The sequence below is a fragment of the Artemia sp. Qi Xiang Cuo genome, chromosome 10 (genome assembly GCF_049724085.1).
Source record: "Artemia sp. Qi Xiang Cuo chromosome 10, ASM4972408v1, whole genome shotgun sequence".
Lineage (NCBI taxonomy): Eukaryota > Metazoa > Arthropoda > Branchiopoda > Anostraca > Artemiidae > Artemia > Artemia sp. Qi Xiang Cuo.
Window position 1 is genome coordinate 64,731,133 of NC_142803.1, and position 20,035 is coordinate 64,751,167.

A 20,035-nucleotide genomic window follows, 5' to 3' on the forward strand; every position below is an offset into this window, starting at 1 on the left:
TGACTGACAGACCATTAGAATTTCATTCGCTGTTTCATGCTTGATGTGATTTCTACGGTGGGTCTGTACTAGTCCATAACCTGGCCAGAGTTTGTCGCAGGAGGGTATGGTAACACAAATTGTTGATTTTTACAGCCTCTCCCGAAAGCACCAACTTCGCAAAAAAAAAACCCACCAACAAACCGCCAGTTCGACAGCTTTTGCAGTCTGAAAGTACAATGATTTGGAAAGTGGGCCACTTTTGGAGACGTAGCTACAGAGTTTTGTGTTCAAGACCCCGACAAAGTCAGCTTCAGATCTTTCGTTAAATGAATCATCATCTTTCCGAAATCGGTAGGGAAATTTAGCAAAATCATTGGTTCGACTTACTGCATCCGTAAACTCACCCCGTCAGTAAATTTGCACCAAAAAGCGGATTAAGTAGAGTAGCTGCATCCAGGGTGGTATCATATACAAATATCCTCCTATTTTCTAACTGTTTGTGGATTCGCCTTTCCTCGGCCTTTGAGACTGGCAAAACGGTAGTCTCCTTGAAATGCCGCATCCGCTAATTCAAGTATGGGATGACCCACGAAGCAAAAACTTTTTCTGCTACAAAGAAGTGACACCTAAGTGAAATTGGCTTTAAGAATTTCAAACAGGATATTAATTGCTCCAGTTTCAATCATCAAATAGCACTTTTCTGATATCCTGAATGCTCTCATTTATATCACACCTTCTATCGATTGACCGTAAAGGTACCCACGACTCTTTCATGAAGGCACAGATTGGTCGATAAATCTGATTCGCACTTTTGTGATCCGAAATTTCCCTCATGGCTGGACTTGTAGCTCTTGTCGCCTCTGCAAAATATTCATTTTGACAACAGAGAATGGTATAATGTGTGCATAAAACACAAGAGCCCAAGCTTTGTCGCAGGCTTCCTATTGTTCTATGGTCACTTTTTGGATACACGTAAGTTTTGGTTGCTGCGCCGCTTTGGTTACATAAGGAAGAGGGAGTGAACTTGAAAGAACAAGGGGAGTCAGAACAGAAGACCCAGAAGTACTGGGAAACGATGATGTTCCAGCCAAAGCGTTTGAAAGTACTGGGACTTGATTAGATCCACCTTCGTCAGAACTATTGGAATCAGTGCCGACATCTTCAGATTCTGCACCATTGACTCTTTCACACGACTCTTTCTTCATGCGCTTCATGGTTACAGCAGTGAATTGCTTATGGATGGATGATTTCTGCACATCATAATAATCACGGTTGTCAATGGGTGCCTTTTCACATAGCGCAAGGTGATGCTTTTGGCGACAAGTCTTTTTGACTAATGAACAACTACAATGCTTACAGATAGACATATTTTCTAGGGTTAGTCACTAGGGGTGACATAACGATTGAGTGACATTCGGGGATTTGGGGAACCATTCTTTTTTTTGGGGGGGAGACATTCTTTTTTTGGGGAGGGGGGAATCCCCGAAATTTCAGGAATAGTTGAAGCCCTACTGAAACTTTAAAAATCTGCTGTTGAAGAGGTAATCGTTCAAAAGAACGCAGTGTTTTGTGCATCACTAGACTTTTTCTGGCTCGAATCCATGCGCTAAATTATGCAATTTATTTGGTACCATATGGCTTTACTCACCATGTAATCTTACCTTTAAGAATAAGCTGCAATAATTTTACATTCGTAAAATCCTATATACCAAACCTTCCTTTTTGATACCTTAATTGCACAGCCTTCACGGAAGAAAAACTTACGCATTAAAAACAAAAAAAATTTCTAGGCTACCTTGCACCAAGCAGAATTAAAGCTGGTAATAATAGCAGTTTAACAAATCAGAAATGATAAGTGAATTTTTGTTTTTACCCAATACTAACGACTGCAATAAATCATGAAAGGTATTTGATAAACATATGCAGTGATGGGCGGATAGAGAGCATGGAAAACAACTAAAGACAATGAGGCACAGACTTGGCTAAGATTTTAAAATAAGATAAAAAGTCAAAACATTGGCAAAAGCCAGGACAAGTATCCATTTGAATACCAAGATTCCAAAATAAATATTCAATTTGATTTTGTGGAGACCTCCTTAGAACGACGCTTCATCCATAAATAATTCAGAATCTAGTCGGATGATGGAAAGATTTATGTTTGGGCACTAGTTGCTGCTGTGTCATTATCGCAAAGCTAGATTAGAAGAGATTGGACGGGTATATTTTTTATTAATAGGCCTTACTACCCACATTATACCCGGATATATTATTCACAAATCATAAATTCACCAAATTAAATTGACCTCTGTTCATAGCAGAGGCTCTGCTATGAACGTCTGATTTATTCGGATTGACTGACTCATCGCGTATCCCTTTTTTTTCTTTACTCAGACAGAAAAATAAAAAAGAGGTAGTCCAACATCAGCATAAGCTCAACGAGGTATGACTCATGAATTGCGTCTGATGAATGAATTTTTTTTTTTTTTAGATTTTAGTGAAGTGGCAGCTCTCTTAGGGATGTATCTGTTTCAACTGAAAACATTTTTGTTCATCAAAAGCTTAAACTTACCACTTTTGAAACTTACCAGTAAGTTTGACCTAAAACTTACCATTACCACGTAAGTTACCCAGTGGTAACTTACGTCTTGCACACTAGCAAAGAAGCTTAAGGAAACTACGGAAATGAAAATCCTCATTAAGGAAAGGACATGTCCTTAAAGTGTGATTTCCTAACTAAGCAAACAAAAGGAGAAGAAACCCTAAAAGATCCTTAAAAGCGACAGAAGATTTATAATTTATAAGAAGGATTAAGAAAACAAAAACAAAACCTTCTAAATTTTACTTGGTAATTTAACTAAAATAACGTTTTAAGACCACATTATTTATTCACGATGTTCAAAAAAAAAAAAAAAAAAAAAAAAGTTATACGACATTCGACAAAAAACTAAGAACGCAAAAAAAATATATATATAAACAATCAAGGGACCAAAACGAGGGAGATTTCCAGCTGCTGAAAAAAAATCAGATATTTTGACAAAGTAGATCTCTACCGTCCTCAGCGCTCTAAGAAGGAAGGAAAAGGTTTACATAAAACGGAAACTGAAGTCTCAAAAGGTCAGTTTTTGTTTTATATATACCTTGTTTTTCCTTCCAATTTTTCAAGCACTGAATACGCCTTGGGAGGTAAACCTGCTGTCTTTTCGCTATTTTACTTCTTTTGTGCTATACTTGTTGAAAATCACTAATTTGGTTTCTCAATTATTCTTTTATTTTCCTTTATATTTTTATGTTCATTTATATTTTTATGTTCGTTTATATTTTTATGTTCCTTTATATTTTTATGTTCCTTTATATTTTTAAATTACTTTATATTTATATTCCTTTTTTATTCCTTCATACTCTTCGTTTCTATCGAAGGTCATTACAAGTTTGTTTCGTTTTCATATTTTATTTTTAAAGGAGATGATTCGAATATTTAGGTCGAGTCCTCTCGAACCTCTTTTGTTTTGACCCCGTGAGTCGAGTGAAACTACTCGCTATATAAAAAGCTGGTGATTATTTTGAATTAGAAAAAGCTTGGTCCCCTGGCCCCATCCTACCATTGTTAACTTCCACCACCAGACATATAATCGAGTGTATGCTTTTCCTCAGGAAGGACATAAGTGAATGTTTTACCCCCTACACAGATTTCCAACATAATCTCTGTCAGAAGTAAATGAGAGCAACTCGTCCCATTCAAGGGGGTAACCAAGGGGGTATAACATTCAGGGGGGTAACCAAGAAAAAACAATCTATTTAATAGTTTAAATATAAAGTTCCTATAATTCAAGAATATTTAGGAATTGGAGGGGGGTGGTAGTACTCCCCCTCTGTAAATGACTCCCCCTCTGATCTCAATTAGTTTTTCACTACGTTCTTTAGAAACAACCCGTTATCTATGCAATTGATCAATTGATCAATCCTTCAGTAGGAATTACGGCTTTAACAGCCCTATTAGAGGTAATATAGCCGCAATCAAACTTCGATATTTTGGTCATCATGATTCATTAAGTGTATCAGCATGAACGCATTGTGGCGGTTAAACCCGAACATACTAAGACACACAAACTCAATGATTCTAAGTTTGAATACTACAATTCCAAGTGCTGAGCTATGGAGCCACTACACTCACACCCTTCTATTCTAAAAGTAATTAATCCAGCGGTATCCACTTCATTTTTTTATTCAACTCGATAACAGTCTGCAAAACAGTTTGAAAATCATTTAATTTCTACGAAAGAAACCATAGACCATTACTAAGACCAGACACATGCACATAAGAGGAGTCGGGGCTACAGGTCCGAACCACCTGGCTACACCGGGGCTACAGGTAAAACCACCGGGGCTACAGGTAAAACCTCAATGGCAATATCCAGTATTTTCGAAAGTTATGCCCTTTTTCTTTCATCCATCCTCCTCCTCCCTCCCAACAAAAAACAAATTTTTAATATGTAAAGAGCAACAACTTTTTGCACGAATATATATGTTATTTTCCAGGAGCTGAATGTCAAATAATTACTGTAATGGTCATTGCACTTGAAGACAGAATATTCCTTCACATCAATTAATCACAGGCATTGTATATACCTTGTGTTAAATATGTAAATTACAACATATATAGAAATTAAGTTACATATGTAATGTACTTTCTAGATTAAAATTTTCTTGTATAGATTAAGATACTTAGCATAAATATAAAAATGTATAGATTCTTGCATAGATCTGATATTTCTTGTCAGGTCAAAAAGTCATTTTGATAACTTACCTGATATTTCCTAACATAATACGTTTTGTTTTTGCTATCCTCTCGTTCAATTCCATTTTTAGTTCTTTCTGTTTTTCCTCTGTATCGGCTTCCTGTAAGGCTTTCTGTTTCGATACAATTTCTTCTTCGTCCTTCTTCTCCTTTTCAAAAGTTTGCTGACATCTGTCGAGAAGAAGCTTCCTAAAACTAACTTTCCCAGTTCCATTGGCCGAGGGCACTTCTTTCTCAAACATCAATTTACACACTTCAGCGTATTTGGGAGCATAAATTGGTTCGTCAACGGCCTAAATAAAACAATGTATGTATGTATTTATGTACAAATATGTAAAATGTAAATAATGTAACACATTTAAAAACAAAAAGAAATACGATTTCTGCAGTCTACCAGAATTATATTACTTGCTGTAACGAAATTAATATATTTTTACACAAGACTCGTTCCAGCCTCTAAATGAAAGGTTTGATGTAGCGTCGATGGCTGTTTTCTACAATTACATGAACTCACCTTCCTCAAACGAGCTCTCTCGCATTGTTACCCCCTTTGTCTAGCCAACAAGACTGACGCAAAGGCACACAGCTTGGTCCAATTATCTAAAGAGGACACGCCAAGAGCCGAACTTTATCCGCAATTGCATTTCCATCTGGAACGATCTTCATGGGGATATTATTCCTGCAAATCCCTCTGTTGACTCCTTCAAAAGCTCGAGCTTCGAACGAGCTCGAGCTTCAAAAGCTCGAGCTTCAAAAGCACGAGCTCGAGCTCCTTAAAAGCTCGAGGTTTCGAAACGAGGTTATTAAATAGCGGCATATATAGATAATATATAGATAATAGATACATTTAAGTAAATGGTGCCGTAAATATGGGAATAAAAAGGAAGTTTTTGAGGAAAGATTGGCCATCTAAGTGCAAGCGACTTGGATTGCACGATAAAAGCAGCAATTAGGCCTCGCCGATAATGCACGGGGATCAATAAACGATATTGGTCATTAGGGTTTCTGCAAACGCATGACCGGTAAGACCAATTCTAAATTAATTTCAACTCTCCGATTTACTTTTAGCGGCAGGTTTTTCATATAATCAATGAGTGCTCAAAAATTTTTTATTTCCTGTAAAACTCAGACACGTATATTAAATCAGCTTTACAAGAACATATATTACGCTTATAGAAATGATATCAATAATATATTAAAGTTTCAAGTTTTTTTTCTCAGTTTTTTTGGACAGCTGAACTATTTTCATAGAACTTTCTGCTCTGAAAACCCATACCTGAGTGATTCTTGTTTTCATTTTATTTTAACTTTCTCACAAGAAGGGCACCTACTTTTAGTAGAGATATCAATTTTCATCTTTGTAGGCCTCCCGCTAGATTTTTAGACCTTAATGAACTTTTGACCACAAAAATATAAACTTTATGAACTTGTGAGTGTGCTTTTTATATGTGCACCTCAGAAACTTTTGAATTTCTCTAAGAAAAATAAAACAATTTCACATCGTCTTGATAAAGAAAAAAAGGACAATATACGAGAATTTCAGATTAGTCTTGATAGCATTAGAAAATATTCCATTATATTTTGTTCGGTCACGTCCCCTACTGCTGCCATCCATTTATTTAAATTTATAAATGACAGCCGTTTCAACAATTCCGCGTCATAGATGACAGCATAACTGATTTTAACAAAGTTACATTGGGTTAACTACATTAAAGTTAGGGAAACTCCTCTTGCACAATTGCTTCGTTGCCTTTTGTAAGGATAAAGACAGCAACTACAAGTGCTTTCCAGCAGATGACAAGAAAAATATGAATTTTATGAACTTTTTTCTTAATTATGAACCCAGTGGGAGGCCTGTATTTGTGATGTATTCTGAAAAGAAAACATCATCTGTTAAGAAAAGGAAGACACGTACAAGAAAATACACAGAGGAGTAGGGAGGGGTATCAGAAGATATATAGAAAAAAATTTTATTAAGAGTGATATAATGAAATTAATGAAAAACTAATTCGTCTTACTAAAAAATCATTAGAGGTTACGAAATAATCCGATCAGCTATTTTCACGGTACAAATAAGCATGAAAAAAAAGAATTCTCATATTCATCTTCAACGTCGAATTCGTTTGGAAATCGTTTCCGCCGAGTATTATCTGTTGGCAGAAACAACATAGGCTAAGATGTATCAAGACTGTCAGTGCTGAATCCATACGGATTGTAGGTCAATGAGCAATTGCTATTTAAGGTTCTTTTTTTACGGCTATGACTCAAACCCACAGTTTTCTAATGCGTTCTATCGGCAGATCGAATATCACAGATTAGCCATATTTACTCCAAGGTTGCAATGTCTCACTAAGATATGGGCCAAATAGTATTGTTAAACCTGAACTGATCTAGAGAAAGAGTTCAGCTTCATTCAGACTGACAACTTTTTACACTGAGCTACGTCAGCTGGGCGTCACACTTGTGACGGCAAAACACAGATCCTTCCCAGGTAAATATAACGCTACGCAAGAATAAAACCAAGCTCTATTCCAGTGTTAATTTAGCGCGTAGATATATAGGTTGTGTTGTTGGGATTATTCACAAAAGAAGTTTTGAAGGAAAGATTGCCCATCTTTAAGTGATTGCGAAAGTGCAAAGTGATTGCACGATAAAAAAAACTGCCGAATTAGACATCACCGATAATTCATGGAGGCCAAACAATAGTACTGTCAAGTAGGATTCCAGCAAAAGCGGTTGCATGAACAAAGAGTGGTAAGACATATTGCAACATTAAATTTCCCGTTTACTATTAGCAGTAGGTTTTCACTTAATCAATGAGTGCTAAAGAAATTTACACTTGACAACAAAATATGTGTTTTTAATTCCCGATTAAAGCGAAAATTTATCAGAGTTCTTGCTGGTATATGGGACGATACAAAGCGTCAAAGCGTCGGGTTGGCTGCGTTAGCCTCTTAACCTCCAGAGTAACTACTCAGTTACTCTGGTGTTCTCACTGAAGCAACTCTATAATAGCATCTTTTCCCTACGTGGATCAGTTTGCGCCAATTGTATATATATATATATATATATATATATATATATATATATATATATATATATATATATATATATATATATATATATATATATATATATATATATATATATTTTTTTTGTGGTGGTTTTATTGGTTTTTTAGTTTTAGCTTGTTTTTTTTTATCTTGTTCCTCTTGTGTTTCTTTCGTGCTGAAGACGCCTTGTTTGGATACAGGCGAAATATCCGCGTTGTTTTACATTTTTCGTTTCTTTTCTCTCCACTGGTTGTTTTACATTCTCCACGCGTTGTTTTACATTTTTCGTTTCTTTTCTCTCCACTGGTCGCAGTCTCGTTTGTTTTTTTTTCACTGAGATTTTTCTCTTTGTTGGTTTTTTGTCATGGCTGGCCAGTTCGGCTTAAGATCTTTCATTCTTACGATTTTCAACTACAAAACACTTCCTATTTCAAGATTTTTTAAAAAGAAATAAAAAAATTACTTCCTTCTAAATAGCTTAAACTTTCATAATTTTATTACTAAATCTTCCGTATTTCAAGAATAACAGTTTTTTTTTCCTTCAAAACTTCAGATTTTTTACGTCAATGTCCGAAAAAAAAACACTTTCCATTTCAAGAATATTAACACATTTCAAAATTTTCTCCTTGCTATCAGCCTTAAAGTTTTATTTTATTAACTAAACCTTTAACATTTCAAGAAATTCGACATTTTTTTCTAAATTCTACAATTTGGAAAACAACTACCTTGACATAGAGGATATGAACCAGAACATCAAGTTTTTTTTCGGCACTGATTTTTCTGAAATTCAAGTGGAAGAGCCATCGAATGAAATTTGAAACATCCATTTGTTTAGGGTTCCATTTGTTTAGGATAAGTCTATTTAGTTGGAAAACAGTGGAAATTTCCAGATTCTGTAAATAAAGCCAGTTAATGACGAAGGCTTAAAGGCAATATAAAAAGATATAAATAATAAATTAAATAAACACAATAAAGATATCGAATAACATATGAACTCTAAATGACTTGACTTTTAAATTTTGAAGTATATTTTAAGTAAGTCGGCGTTTTTATCATTGAAATTTTCTTTGAACATTTCATAAGTATGGGTCACCATATTAGGTGTCTTGAATTCCTTTCATTTTATTCTTAAAATTTTGGTGAATTGAGTGATCTTATTCATTGCTACTTTTCCCTGATTGGGTTGCATATCCTTGGCCCGAGAAATGGGCGGCTTTACTTCACTTTACTGATGTTTTTCAATTCATATCATTTTGATATGAATTGATATTGTCTTTGATATGAATTTGATATGCTATGTTATGAATTTGATATGCTATGATATGAATTTGATATTGTCTTTTAAACTGTACTCTGGCAGTTCAAAATGATTATCTTTTTATATATCTTATCAGAGTGATTTCCCCTTCCCTAGGTCTAGGCAGAGAGTTTTGCCAAAATGAGTGCTTCAGCTTGTACAAGATGTTCCTCTGTTGGCAGCAGGGGAATGCCAGAGAATTCATTTTATTATGCCGAAACATGGCCGGGCAGTAATAGGCTAACGACAATTGTCTACAAAATAGGTAGATTTTAGGCAATTTCTTTATCATCGTGTACAGTGGAGGCTTCCTTAACTTAGACACTGATAGCATCGTAAGATAGTGATGAGCATCATTTGCCTTAGTCCTCAAATCATTTCAATGTCTCGCCCAGGTCAACAAACAGGACTTTAAAATCAGTCATAATTTCTTTCTCTGGTTTCTATGTCCCTACCAGTAGATAGGGAATATGTGCCACCCATATTTTTTGCCCCATCGCCAACCCTTCCCTTTATATTTTGAAAAATATCTTTTTTGGTTGGATATTTTATTAAAGATGCTCTATTCAGTATCTTCTCTATAAAAATGATGACAACCCCCCCCCCCCGCAAAATCAAAATTGACACAACTAAATTTTTCTTTAAAAAATTCATAATTATAACCTAACATTGAACAATTTATTAAATGTGCTTTTACGCTATCTTCACTATAAAATGATGACAAATTCCCCCTCCCCCACCCACGCAAAAAAATTTACACCACTGAACTGGTCTTTAAGAAATTTAAAATTATGACCTAACATGTAAAATTTTCGATAAAAAAGTAATAGCAGTACTCTAAGAAAATCATTTTGTAATAACCATGAGTTTAAAGAAGAATTGTATGTTAAAAGAAAGAAGTATTATCACAGCCAGATGTTTTAATTCTTGAAAAAATTGAAGAAGAAAAATCAATGCCAATTATGAGCTTTTCTAGTGCTTTAAAAAAAGCTTAGTTTTCTGATTCGACAGATCTAGTAATTCAGCAGTCAGTCACGAGAAAGTCAAACTTTATCGTAAAGAGCGAGGGATTAAAGAGGGAGAGCCCCCCCCCCCCTCATATACATGACGATTTCTGTTCGTTTTGATTTTTCGCGTTGTTCCTTACTTTCGGTTTGGAATGACGCTACCCCTGATAAACCCCAAATTTCTTGAAATTATACTGTATATATCAATAATTATAAAATGATTAGTAGCAACTGACCTTTTCCGGTTTTCTGCTTAAGAATAAAAATTTTTGATTGAAAAAAAAAACTTTGGAAAAAATTTGAATGTTTAGTCAAAATATTCGATGAACAGTAGTTTTGTTGAATAAGCTCTTAGTTTTATTTTTACTAAAGGGTTCTGGGCGGATGGAGATGGGTAAAAGTGGGCGGATGGAGAGGGGTAAATTTTTACTAAAGAAGCTGGAGCCATCAGGACCACCACAATAGGGTTCTTAGATATTTAAACATATTGTATACTTATGTTTAAATACCTTGAAATATTTAAATTGGAAAAAATAAATAAAACCATTTCAATTGTTGAAACATAAGCTCTTGGTAGTCCTTACCAGCCCCCCTCCGTCCTAAAGAAATTTCCTAGTGAGGCCCATCATGTCCCACCTCGAGTTATTACCTCTGTGCCGATAGACATACGAAAGAATTGTTTTATACCACATAGAAAAAGATTATAATTATGGTAGTATAGCCCTTCCCCCCACCCCACCCCCAAGCACCAATAGTAAAGGCATATACCAAAAATTTTGGAAGAATCACGAGGGATGAAATATTAATTCTTCTCTTTTTTTCCCCAATAACTCATTTTAAAGGCAACAATTTTCAAAATTTTCAAAATTTTAAAAGACACAAAATTTTCAAGAGGAATTAGATATTATTCTCCTCATTTTCTTCTCTCCAAAACTCATTTCACATTTATTTGAATGCAAAATCAGGGCTAGGACATTTGGGCAGTTTGCTAAAATTCCCTTTTCAGGCCTTCTTCTCCACTACGCCTACAAAATGACCCACCAGTCCTCTTTTATAATAGATAATGCACCCTTACATATTACTGTGTATAATTTTACGAAATAAAAGACAAATCAGTTTAGTTAAATACCATTACTCCCCATACCATTTTCTGTGTTAATCTCAAGGCTCGTGGAGAATTACACAATCTAGGCATTGAAAAGCACTCTTTTAGGTATCCTATCCTTCCCTCACTCCCCTGCGTACACAATGAGATATATAGAACCGACACTAGGCACGCGGCAGGCTTCTATATATGGATTCTTTTTGTCGCTTTTCTTCTAATCGGAGACAATCTGAGCCTTTTCTTGATGTCAAGACATCACCAGATGTTCGATACAGCCACCCTGGGAAAAATACGAATTTTTTAAAGTTGTGACCTCTTTAGAACGTCTTTGTGGCCAGAAATGTCAATTTTCCAGTTTTAAGAAGAAAAAAAAAACATGTAGTAGTTTTGAGACCGGGCCCTGGCATGGCTACGCGAAAGGCTTGTATATATCGGCAAACGCCTATATAACTTCCGCATTCTAGCGGTATATAGGCAAACGCCTATATAACCGCCGAATTCTATCACGGATCTTCAATTTCTTTGCCACCCCTCATATCTTAGCTTTGTCACCTTTCTGGTCTTTGTTTACTTTTGATGATAAAAAAAACAATCCGTACAGTGTTCTATTAGTTTGCAAAATATCTGCTGAGCCTTCTCACACAGTGAAAAAACCACCAGATTTCAGCTTGTTACGGACTCGATGACCCCATCGTCGTGATCGCGACCAGGAGGGGAAATCTCCCGAAATCTATAGACCCAACGCATAGTATGTTTTAAAATACAGTCAGTAATGTGTAATGTTTGTCTTTTTATGTAAACATTTTCGCTATTGAATTTTTTTTTTTTTTTTTTTTTTAGTTATTGAAGTATTAATTTAAGTTGTTCGTTTGTTCGATGTGTTTTGTTGTTTTTTTTTCATTTTTTCTCTACTACATTTTTACTTTTTTGTATTTCTAAAGATTGGTAATAAAAATCCTTCATATTGATTCTTATTCTCATTAGTCTTGTAACCGCAGACAATGTGAGCCTCTTCTTGATGTCATGCCATCGTCATAGGTTCAATACAACCATCAAGGGAAAAATACAAGTTCTTCCTTAAAGTTGCGACCTTTTTAGATCATTTTATTGGCCAGAACGTCAATATGCCAATTAAGAAAAAAAAATGTCTAGCCAATTTTGAAGCCAGGCACCGGCACTTGGTATGTTGCTATTTTTTCTCGGGGAAATCGAAGGCTCCCCAAGGAACAAATAGAAAGTTGAAGGATCCCAATGACTTGTAATAAACAGTTGCATTGCCATTACAATTCCTTTATCCAACGTATATACACATTTTTGTGGAAAAATCAAATTATTCAATACCTGTTACAGTACGGTGGATGGAAGTGTGCGACTTGATCAGAGGTTTGCAGGTTCAATCCTGCCTGTGGTTGGGGATAAGTTCTTCTTTGGTGTCTTCTTTACATGTTGTCTATCAGCAACGGTATCACCTGATCTTTCATTGCTGACTGAACATTTCTTCATATCAACTTTCGAAACCCAGTAATCATCCAAATCATTTTTAAAAAGCAGCTATATGAGTTCTAAGATTTTCTTTTTTCTTTTTTAAGGATTATGAATTGTTGTAATCTCATGTTAGGTATAGGTTGTAAATATGATGTCATTTATATAATTTTTTTTTCAAAATTAAGGCTTTTAACCAATATTCTCAAATTTTGACCCATCTAGATCATGGGTAGGTAAAAGGCTCCACACGATGGTTGGTATTTTTTTTAAATGACAGGATTTTTGCCACGTTGTTTTACCACGTCATTTGGTGGAAAACAATAGCCAGCATTAAGAGTAAGCACAGCGCATGCTTCATTACGAGCAGGAGGGTTGAATCGTATATAATCAACACCATCTGCCACAGTAAAAATGAGCTGGACGTTTGGAGGCTGTTGTCCCAATGAAGCAGCAAGTTGACTTGTACATCCTCTACTTCTCGCATTTTTTCTTAACCTTTGGCATAGTTGTTTGTGTCTCTAAATACTTCTTCCAAGTGATTCAATAGATTACGAGGGATCCCATAAGTTAAAGGATCTGTAAGGCGTTCCTCAACAGCTTCCTTGGGGTCTCAAAAGTACATTTAGCCATATGAAGGTGGCTAAATTTCGCCTTCAGTAGTTTGTGACGGATGGGCCACTAAATTGATTTTGTGATAAATTCTTCCAACTACTTTAAAGCTAAATATATTACGATTATTTATGGTTCGATCATCGCTTACGTTGAATGAAGCTAGAGCAAGAGTTTAAATTTTGAATACGTTTATGAAACTCTTCAGAGAGCAAGTGACGTCCTAAAAAAACGCAAACCAATTCATTTAGAAATTGTGGTGGTGAACTGTAATTCCACCGTACAAGCAGTAATCTCCAAATGAATTACCTTTGTTTGCTACTCTTTCCTCGGGATAATGGAGGGCTCCACAGTGAATACAAGCAACATTGAAGGGTCCCAAAGACTTGTATGTAACACTTACTGAGTTTATGGCATCTTTGTATGTATGTACTTAGTTTTGTGCCACACATTGTTGGTGACGAAGATTAAGACGCCGCTGTTCTTCTAACCGCGTGTCTTTGCTCTTCATTTTTATTTTTGACTCACTCACATGATCGGTGCCGCTAGTCTTATAACTGCGTGTGTCTTAGCTCTTCATTTTCATTTTGGACTTGCTCACATGCTCAGTGTCACATGTCTTCTAACCACGGTGTGTCTTTGCTTCTTCATCTTCATTCATGACAAGCCGCCCCTGTTCTTCCAACCGAGTGTGTCTTTGCTCCTCGTTTTCGTATTTGACTCAATTACAAGCTCGGTGTCGCCTGTCTTCTAACCGTGTGCGTCTTTCCTCCTTATTTTCATTTTTGACATGCCCCCGCTGTTCTTCCAACGGCGTTTGTCTTCGCTCTTCATTTTCATTTTTGACACGTTTTTAGATTTTGATTACTTCAGACAATTCAGAAACGCCCCTTGCTTTAGCTGCCCGTATTGGTGCTGTCATATATATATATATGGATTTCTTGTGGACGACCCCGTTCGGGGATAGTCAATTCAATCCGCCTGCTCACAAAAAGAAAATTCACGAAGGAGCTAAAACCTCACAGAAAAAAATTGATTGATAGCGAATCTGCCAGGGCCAAAATTAATCCTTCTCTCCTTTGGCGTTTTCTGTCCTCTAAAAACGATGAGTCTTTGTCCGCATCTGCTATCCCTGATTATGAATGGTACGCGTACTATGGGTCAGAATTTTTGCCTCCTGACCCAGCCCTCAAGGAAAGATACGAAGCTGAGTTGGACGACTTCTTAGATAGTTCTCCTCAGGGTGATTATGTTGTAACAGAGGGGAGCTGTGTGCTACGTATCATTAGGGTTTTCCATGATCTTTACTCTCGCCTTCACATGTGACTCAAGCTCCCTCCCGATAAATGCCTTCGGCCAGCCTTACGGTCAGCTTTGATACCAGTCCACAAAGGTGCCCGTCAGGGGGCAGTTTTATCCCCCAATTTCTTCAACAACTACATTATTGAGCCTCAAGACAGCTGTCCTTCGCCATGCATTCTCAGTTCCATTGACATCTCCCTGGTATGTTATGCTGATGACACGCTGAATCTCAGCCGGACGCTTAACCACCTTTCAGAAATATTCTCATATCTGCAGTCCAATTACGAGAAAGTCGGTCTGACATTTAACTCCCAAAAGTCGGAAGTCTTGCTATACAATTGGAAGAATGACCCTTCTTCTAATGTCACACTGGGTGATTGCTCAGTAAAACCAGTTAATAAAATAGTATATCTGGGGCTGCCAATAGGTATCTCATTACAGCATATCTGCTCTCTCCTGATCTCACGTCTTGAGCGGCGAATTTCCAGCTCCTATGCTTTGATCGTTAAATCCACTCTGAGATTCAACCGTCCACTACTGGCAAGTATTTACAACGCTACCGCTCTACCACATATATTATCTGTGACCCCTTTCTGGAAATTATTTGCAAACCGTGAAAAGTCTAAAATCCGCTCTTTGTTTATCGGGTTTGCCCAGTACCTACTAAAATTACCACCGTAGACAAAAAAATAGTTTTCTGATTCGGTGCTACAACCTAGCTGACCCAAATCTAGCTGTTGAGATACTTATTAGCCGGCAAAAATAAAACTAGCAATTTTAAAACACGAGTGGGCAAGTTTGCTTGTTTATTTTTCCCTCTTGCTTGCCTTTTTTTTTCTTTTTTTTTTCTCCTTTCAGAAGTTGCGGTCTTTGCTGTTATTTTCGAAGAAGTTGTTGTTTCTGTTGTTATTTTTGATCATGTGTTCTTTTTGTTTCCTCTTTTTAGACTATTTTGTATACTCTGTCATTGTACATTTACTGTGTACGACGGGTTTTCAATATATTATTATTATTATATACATTAACTATGGAAAATCAACTGCATTAATTTAGTTAAAATAAGCAATAAGATAAATATCCATACTAACCGTTTATCTTGTATAAATTTATAAGGAACAAATACGTCACTGTGCGACATAACTTCCCCTGTAACTACGAAGCTCAGTATATTATATAGTTTTTTATGCTTTTACATCAATTGGCTTTATATCAAAATTTCCAAGTTGTAGCAACTTGGTTCTTTTTGGAGAAAAATCGTGGTTTGGCTCCGCAAAACGACAGCAAACGCATCTTTTTTGTGGCACAATATCTTTTGCTGGTTCAGAAGTACACCAGAACAGTTAATTTTCGTTCTAATTAACCCTCTTTCAGTCTTCTAAAACTATTGGTTACACAATCCCATCCCTGGGAGTAACAAACAAAAAACAAATAAACAAGTATCTGTGATCTCTCTTTTGATGACACCCCATTTTGTGGCTAGGAACTTGAAACCTCTACAGTAGGATTTTCTGATATGCCAAATCTAATGGTTTGACTTTCATTAAGATATTAACTCTTGGAGGATGTTTCCACTTTTTTTCGAAAATCAGGAACATATTCTCAGACTCGTAGCTTTTGATGAGTAACATTAAACTTAATGGGTTTTATATATTTGGAATCGGTATACAAAGCATACAGAGTCATTTGTTTTCGAAATTCCTTTCTTTAGATTTCCGTTTACAATTTGCCCGAATCGCTCCATACTTACAGTTTGTTAGACGAACTGTTTGATGTTACACAGTCGATTTTTCTGAAAGAAACTTAATATTAACTTTCCGGCATATTTTTTGGCTGAAAATATGGAAAAGCCTCGCACCCAAGACCTTAATAAATTTTTTGTCAATAAATTCTTTGCGTCGCACGCAAAGAAAAATTCCTGTCATTTGTAGTTTGATGAAAAATTTGCTGTTACAAAAAAAAACACAATGTTACTTAAACTAAGTAGAGAACATTGAGTTTTAGGATTGAGTTTTGAGTTTTTGGATTGACTTTATTGAGTTTTAGGATTAACTAGAGAAAATGCATTACCTTGAGTTTTGTCTGATTCAAACTGCTAGTCCTGGTGTTACATTCTGACAAGGTAAGCTCAGTTGTATCAGTCCCATTGTTAGCTGCACTGCTTCTGTTGCTAGAAACGATGAGAGCTTGCTCTTGATTCAACATGGATTCTTCAAACTGAGGAGTTTTATGACAACTTTTATCAATAGGTTCTTCAAGTTTGTATCCCTCTAATTCTAAATGTTGAATCGGAGCTTTCATCTCCTGGTTATCTATAGCCAAGAAAAACAAATATGGGTATGAATTAACAACGAAATATTAGGTGAACGTTAAATTGGTTTTGAGAAATCACATTTTAGGAAGCCAAAAATAGTTAAAACAGAAGATTAATTTTTTGTTTAACTGTTTCCTTAAATAGATTGATCTAAAGCTCCGGCTGAAGTTGGTTCAGAATTGAGATTTTTAAGACCTTCTGTGTCCAGGTGAGTACGTTCTTTTGATTTTCACACTACTTTCACTACATGACAAATTAAAACTATAATATATGTTATAACAGAAAGAGAAATATTTACAAAGGGTTCCTACAATTATAACTCAAGTGAGTGAAACTCGAAAACCAACATCTTTAAACAAAAAAATAAATAATACTATAAAAGCAGTGAAAAAAAGATATAATAATAAAAATAAAAGTAGTGAAAAAAGAAATAATAATAAAAATCCTCAAGGTAAAAAGAAAATGAGATACCATGTTCAGAATTATTTTTAGAAAGCGAAATAGAAAAATATGAATCCAACTAACTTCCATAAATGTTCCAAAACTTCTTAATTGAGTTTTAGGAGAAAATCATGATCATTCAGTATGAATCGCAGGGCAAGGCAATTTTGCAGAGTCTTCTTAAACTACACCTATTCTGAACAAAAGAAATTATCAGAAAGTTCATAGAATCAAGAGCAAATGGTAATAATTCTTTAATTTCTTTAAGTCTAGAAAGGACACAATGAACTGGAAGGACGAGATCAAAATGCAATATTCTCAAAAATATGTAAAGACTTGGTAGGGGACTTATCAGGGAGTAGATGTGAAAGGAAGAAGTGCTTTTAATATAAGAGGGGCTTTATTTTGAAGGGGTTGAAGGGCCTTAATTCGAGATTTAATAGAATTTAGATAAGCAATGGAACAATAATTAAGGTAATAATGAATTAGAAAATAATAAACTGACTTGAACAGGAAACTGATGGCACAAAAAGGGAGGGAAAATTTTAAATACCGCAACAACCCTAAATTCCTTCCAAGTTGAATCCTTAGTCTATCAAGATGAAACTTCAAAGATAAATTTTAATCAACTATAAGAACAATATTCTTTCAAGAATTATTTTTCTAGTAATGGTAAATAGTAATGGTCAGATATTTGGGAAAAGGACGACAGGGCGTGAGAAAGTTGAGAAAAGATGATGAAATGGGTCTTCTATGAGTATATCACGATTCGGTTGAGAGCAAACCACTGTAATAGCTTCCTTACAGCGACCAGTTGTATCTCTGTTTTCATCTGTACCTATTACGGAACTAGTCGTGTCGTCTCAGAATAGTAGGGCAAGGCCAACGCCTGCGATTGCGTAAAGGTCATTGACGTATATTAAAGAAGAAAAGGTCCAATAATTGAACTTGCAGTACTCCTACCTTTCCATATTTCAATAATATTTAATAATAATATTTAATATTTCAATAATATTTCAATAAATTACATATATTAAAGTTTAGTACAACAAATTAAATCTTACAAAGTCAAAATCTATTTAAAATTACGAGCAAATGAATAGCAAGATACCCGGAGCTATTAGAATAGAGCTTGGTTCAATTATTAATTTTAGCATCCTGTGCGGGGGGTGGGGGTTGGGGGACGTGAAGGGGGATATGTACTGCAGCATTAACGGTGAATCTGGCTGAAACCAAGCGTATAAGGCATTCACCTTCTCCCACCCGAAAGCTTGTTTACGCTATACTACCGTCGTCTGCAGCAGCTCATTGCTGACAATTTTAGTATAAGCCAAGCACCGTCACTTATATTTATTATTGTTTAATGTGTTTCTTGTTTATAATGTATTATCTAATGCTTTTACCAAGTAGCAGGTTTGTTAAATAATTATTTTTCTTCACTACCGCTTGAATAGCACCTACTTCAATAGCCTCCCCCTTTTGCCCCCCCCCCCAAATTAAAATACTGTAGCTACACATCTGGATTGAAGACAATTCTATCCTTTGGAACAGGTTGGCACAAAGGTTTTGATGGTTATCTACACAGGCTTTATACCTTGGTAGTGATATCCCTCACAACTATATTGTTTTGTTTTGATTTTCATTACTCTTTGGCAAGAATACTACATTTTTTATGAGAGAAAAAATCTATATAAGAATTCCCCTGTGTATTTCCCTTGTGTAACCTATATAAGAATTCAGTTGTATTTTTGCACTGCCGCATCCAAACCGATAAACACAATATTTCACACGAATCCAGTGATCACTACTTAAAGTCTAAAGCACTAATAGCATTACTTTGGTCTGCTGGAAACACTAAGAAAATAACCTTTAAAAAAAGGAATATCAAACAGTTCGTGGCAACGAACTGTATAGTAAGGGCATCTCGTCTCAATAGAAACCAAAACTCTAAAAAACGGAATTTTAATATCAATAGATACATCAAAAGAATCTGATTTCTATACTGACTTTAAATATATAAGTTTCATCAAGTTTACTCATATACATCAGAAGTTAGGAGCCTGAGAAAATTTGCCTTATTTTCAAAAAAAGCAAAAACACCCCCTAATAGGCAGAGAATCTTAATGAAAATCACACCATCAGATTCAGCGTATCAGAGAAACTTACTGTAGATGTTTCAAGCTCCTATCTGCAAAAATGTGGAATTTTGTAATTTTTGCCAGAAGAAAGAGCACGGATGCGTGTTTGTTTGCCTTTTTTTTCTTTCCCCCAGGGGGGATCGTATCGACCCAGTGGTCCTAGAATGTCACGAGAGGGCTCATTCCAACAGAAATTAAAAGTTCTAGTGCCTTTTTTTGATAGAAAAAAACGACAAAATTTAAAAATAGAATCACTATACAAAACAAAAATACATTTTTGATGTCTTTTCATCAACTAATGGCCATATATGACGTAATAAGTGACGTGACGTAATATGACATGACGTAATAAAAGTGATGTACTTCCCATATAATCTGAATTTTTTTTCAAATATGTCTCACCCGTAAACTGAATGAAAATAACATTAACACGGTCAGCTGATAACATCGCTTTATAATATAGTTCCATGACGATTAACGCAATATTTTAGTTTGACAACGTATGCTCTA

General features: G+C 35.5%; 1 protein-coding gene and 1 pseudogene across 2 annotated transcripts in view; both read right to left on the reverse strand.

The window, feature by feature from the left end:
* LOC148948038 (uncharacterized) overlaps positions 1-5,066 on the reverse strand; it is a 67,768-nt gene extending 62,702 nt beyond the window's left edge. Inside the window, exon 1 of the mRNA XM_089096067.1 lies at positions 4,787-5,066. Coding sequence (XP_088952193.1) covers positions 4,787-5,019 — 233 coding nt within the window. The 5' untranslated portion in view covers positions 5,020-5,066. The remainder of the gene's footprint in view (positions 1-4,786) is intronic.
* A 3,438-nt stretch (positions 5,067-8,504) lies between these two features.
* Positions 8,505-20,035, reverse strand: part of LOC148948039 (uncharacterized) — a 50,267-nt pseudogene continuing 38,736 nt past the window's right edge. The window contains exons 6-7 of the transcript XR_016142373.1: positions 16,703-16,944; positions 8,505-8,723 (exon numbers count right to left, since the gene is read on the reverse strand). The product of XR_016142373.1 is annotated as an uncharacterized LOC148948039 (transcript). The remainder of the gene's footprint in view (positions 8,724-16,702; positions 16,945-20,035) is intronic.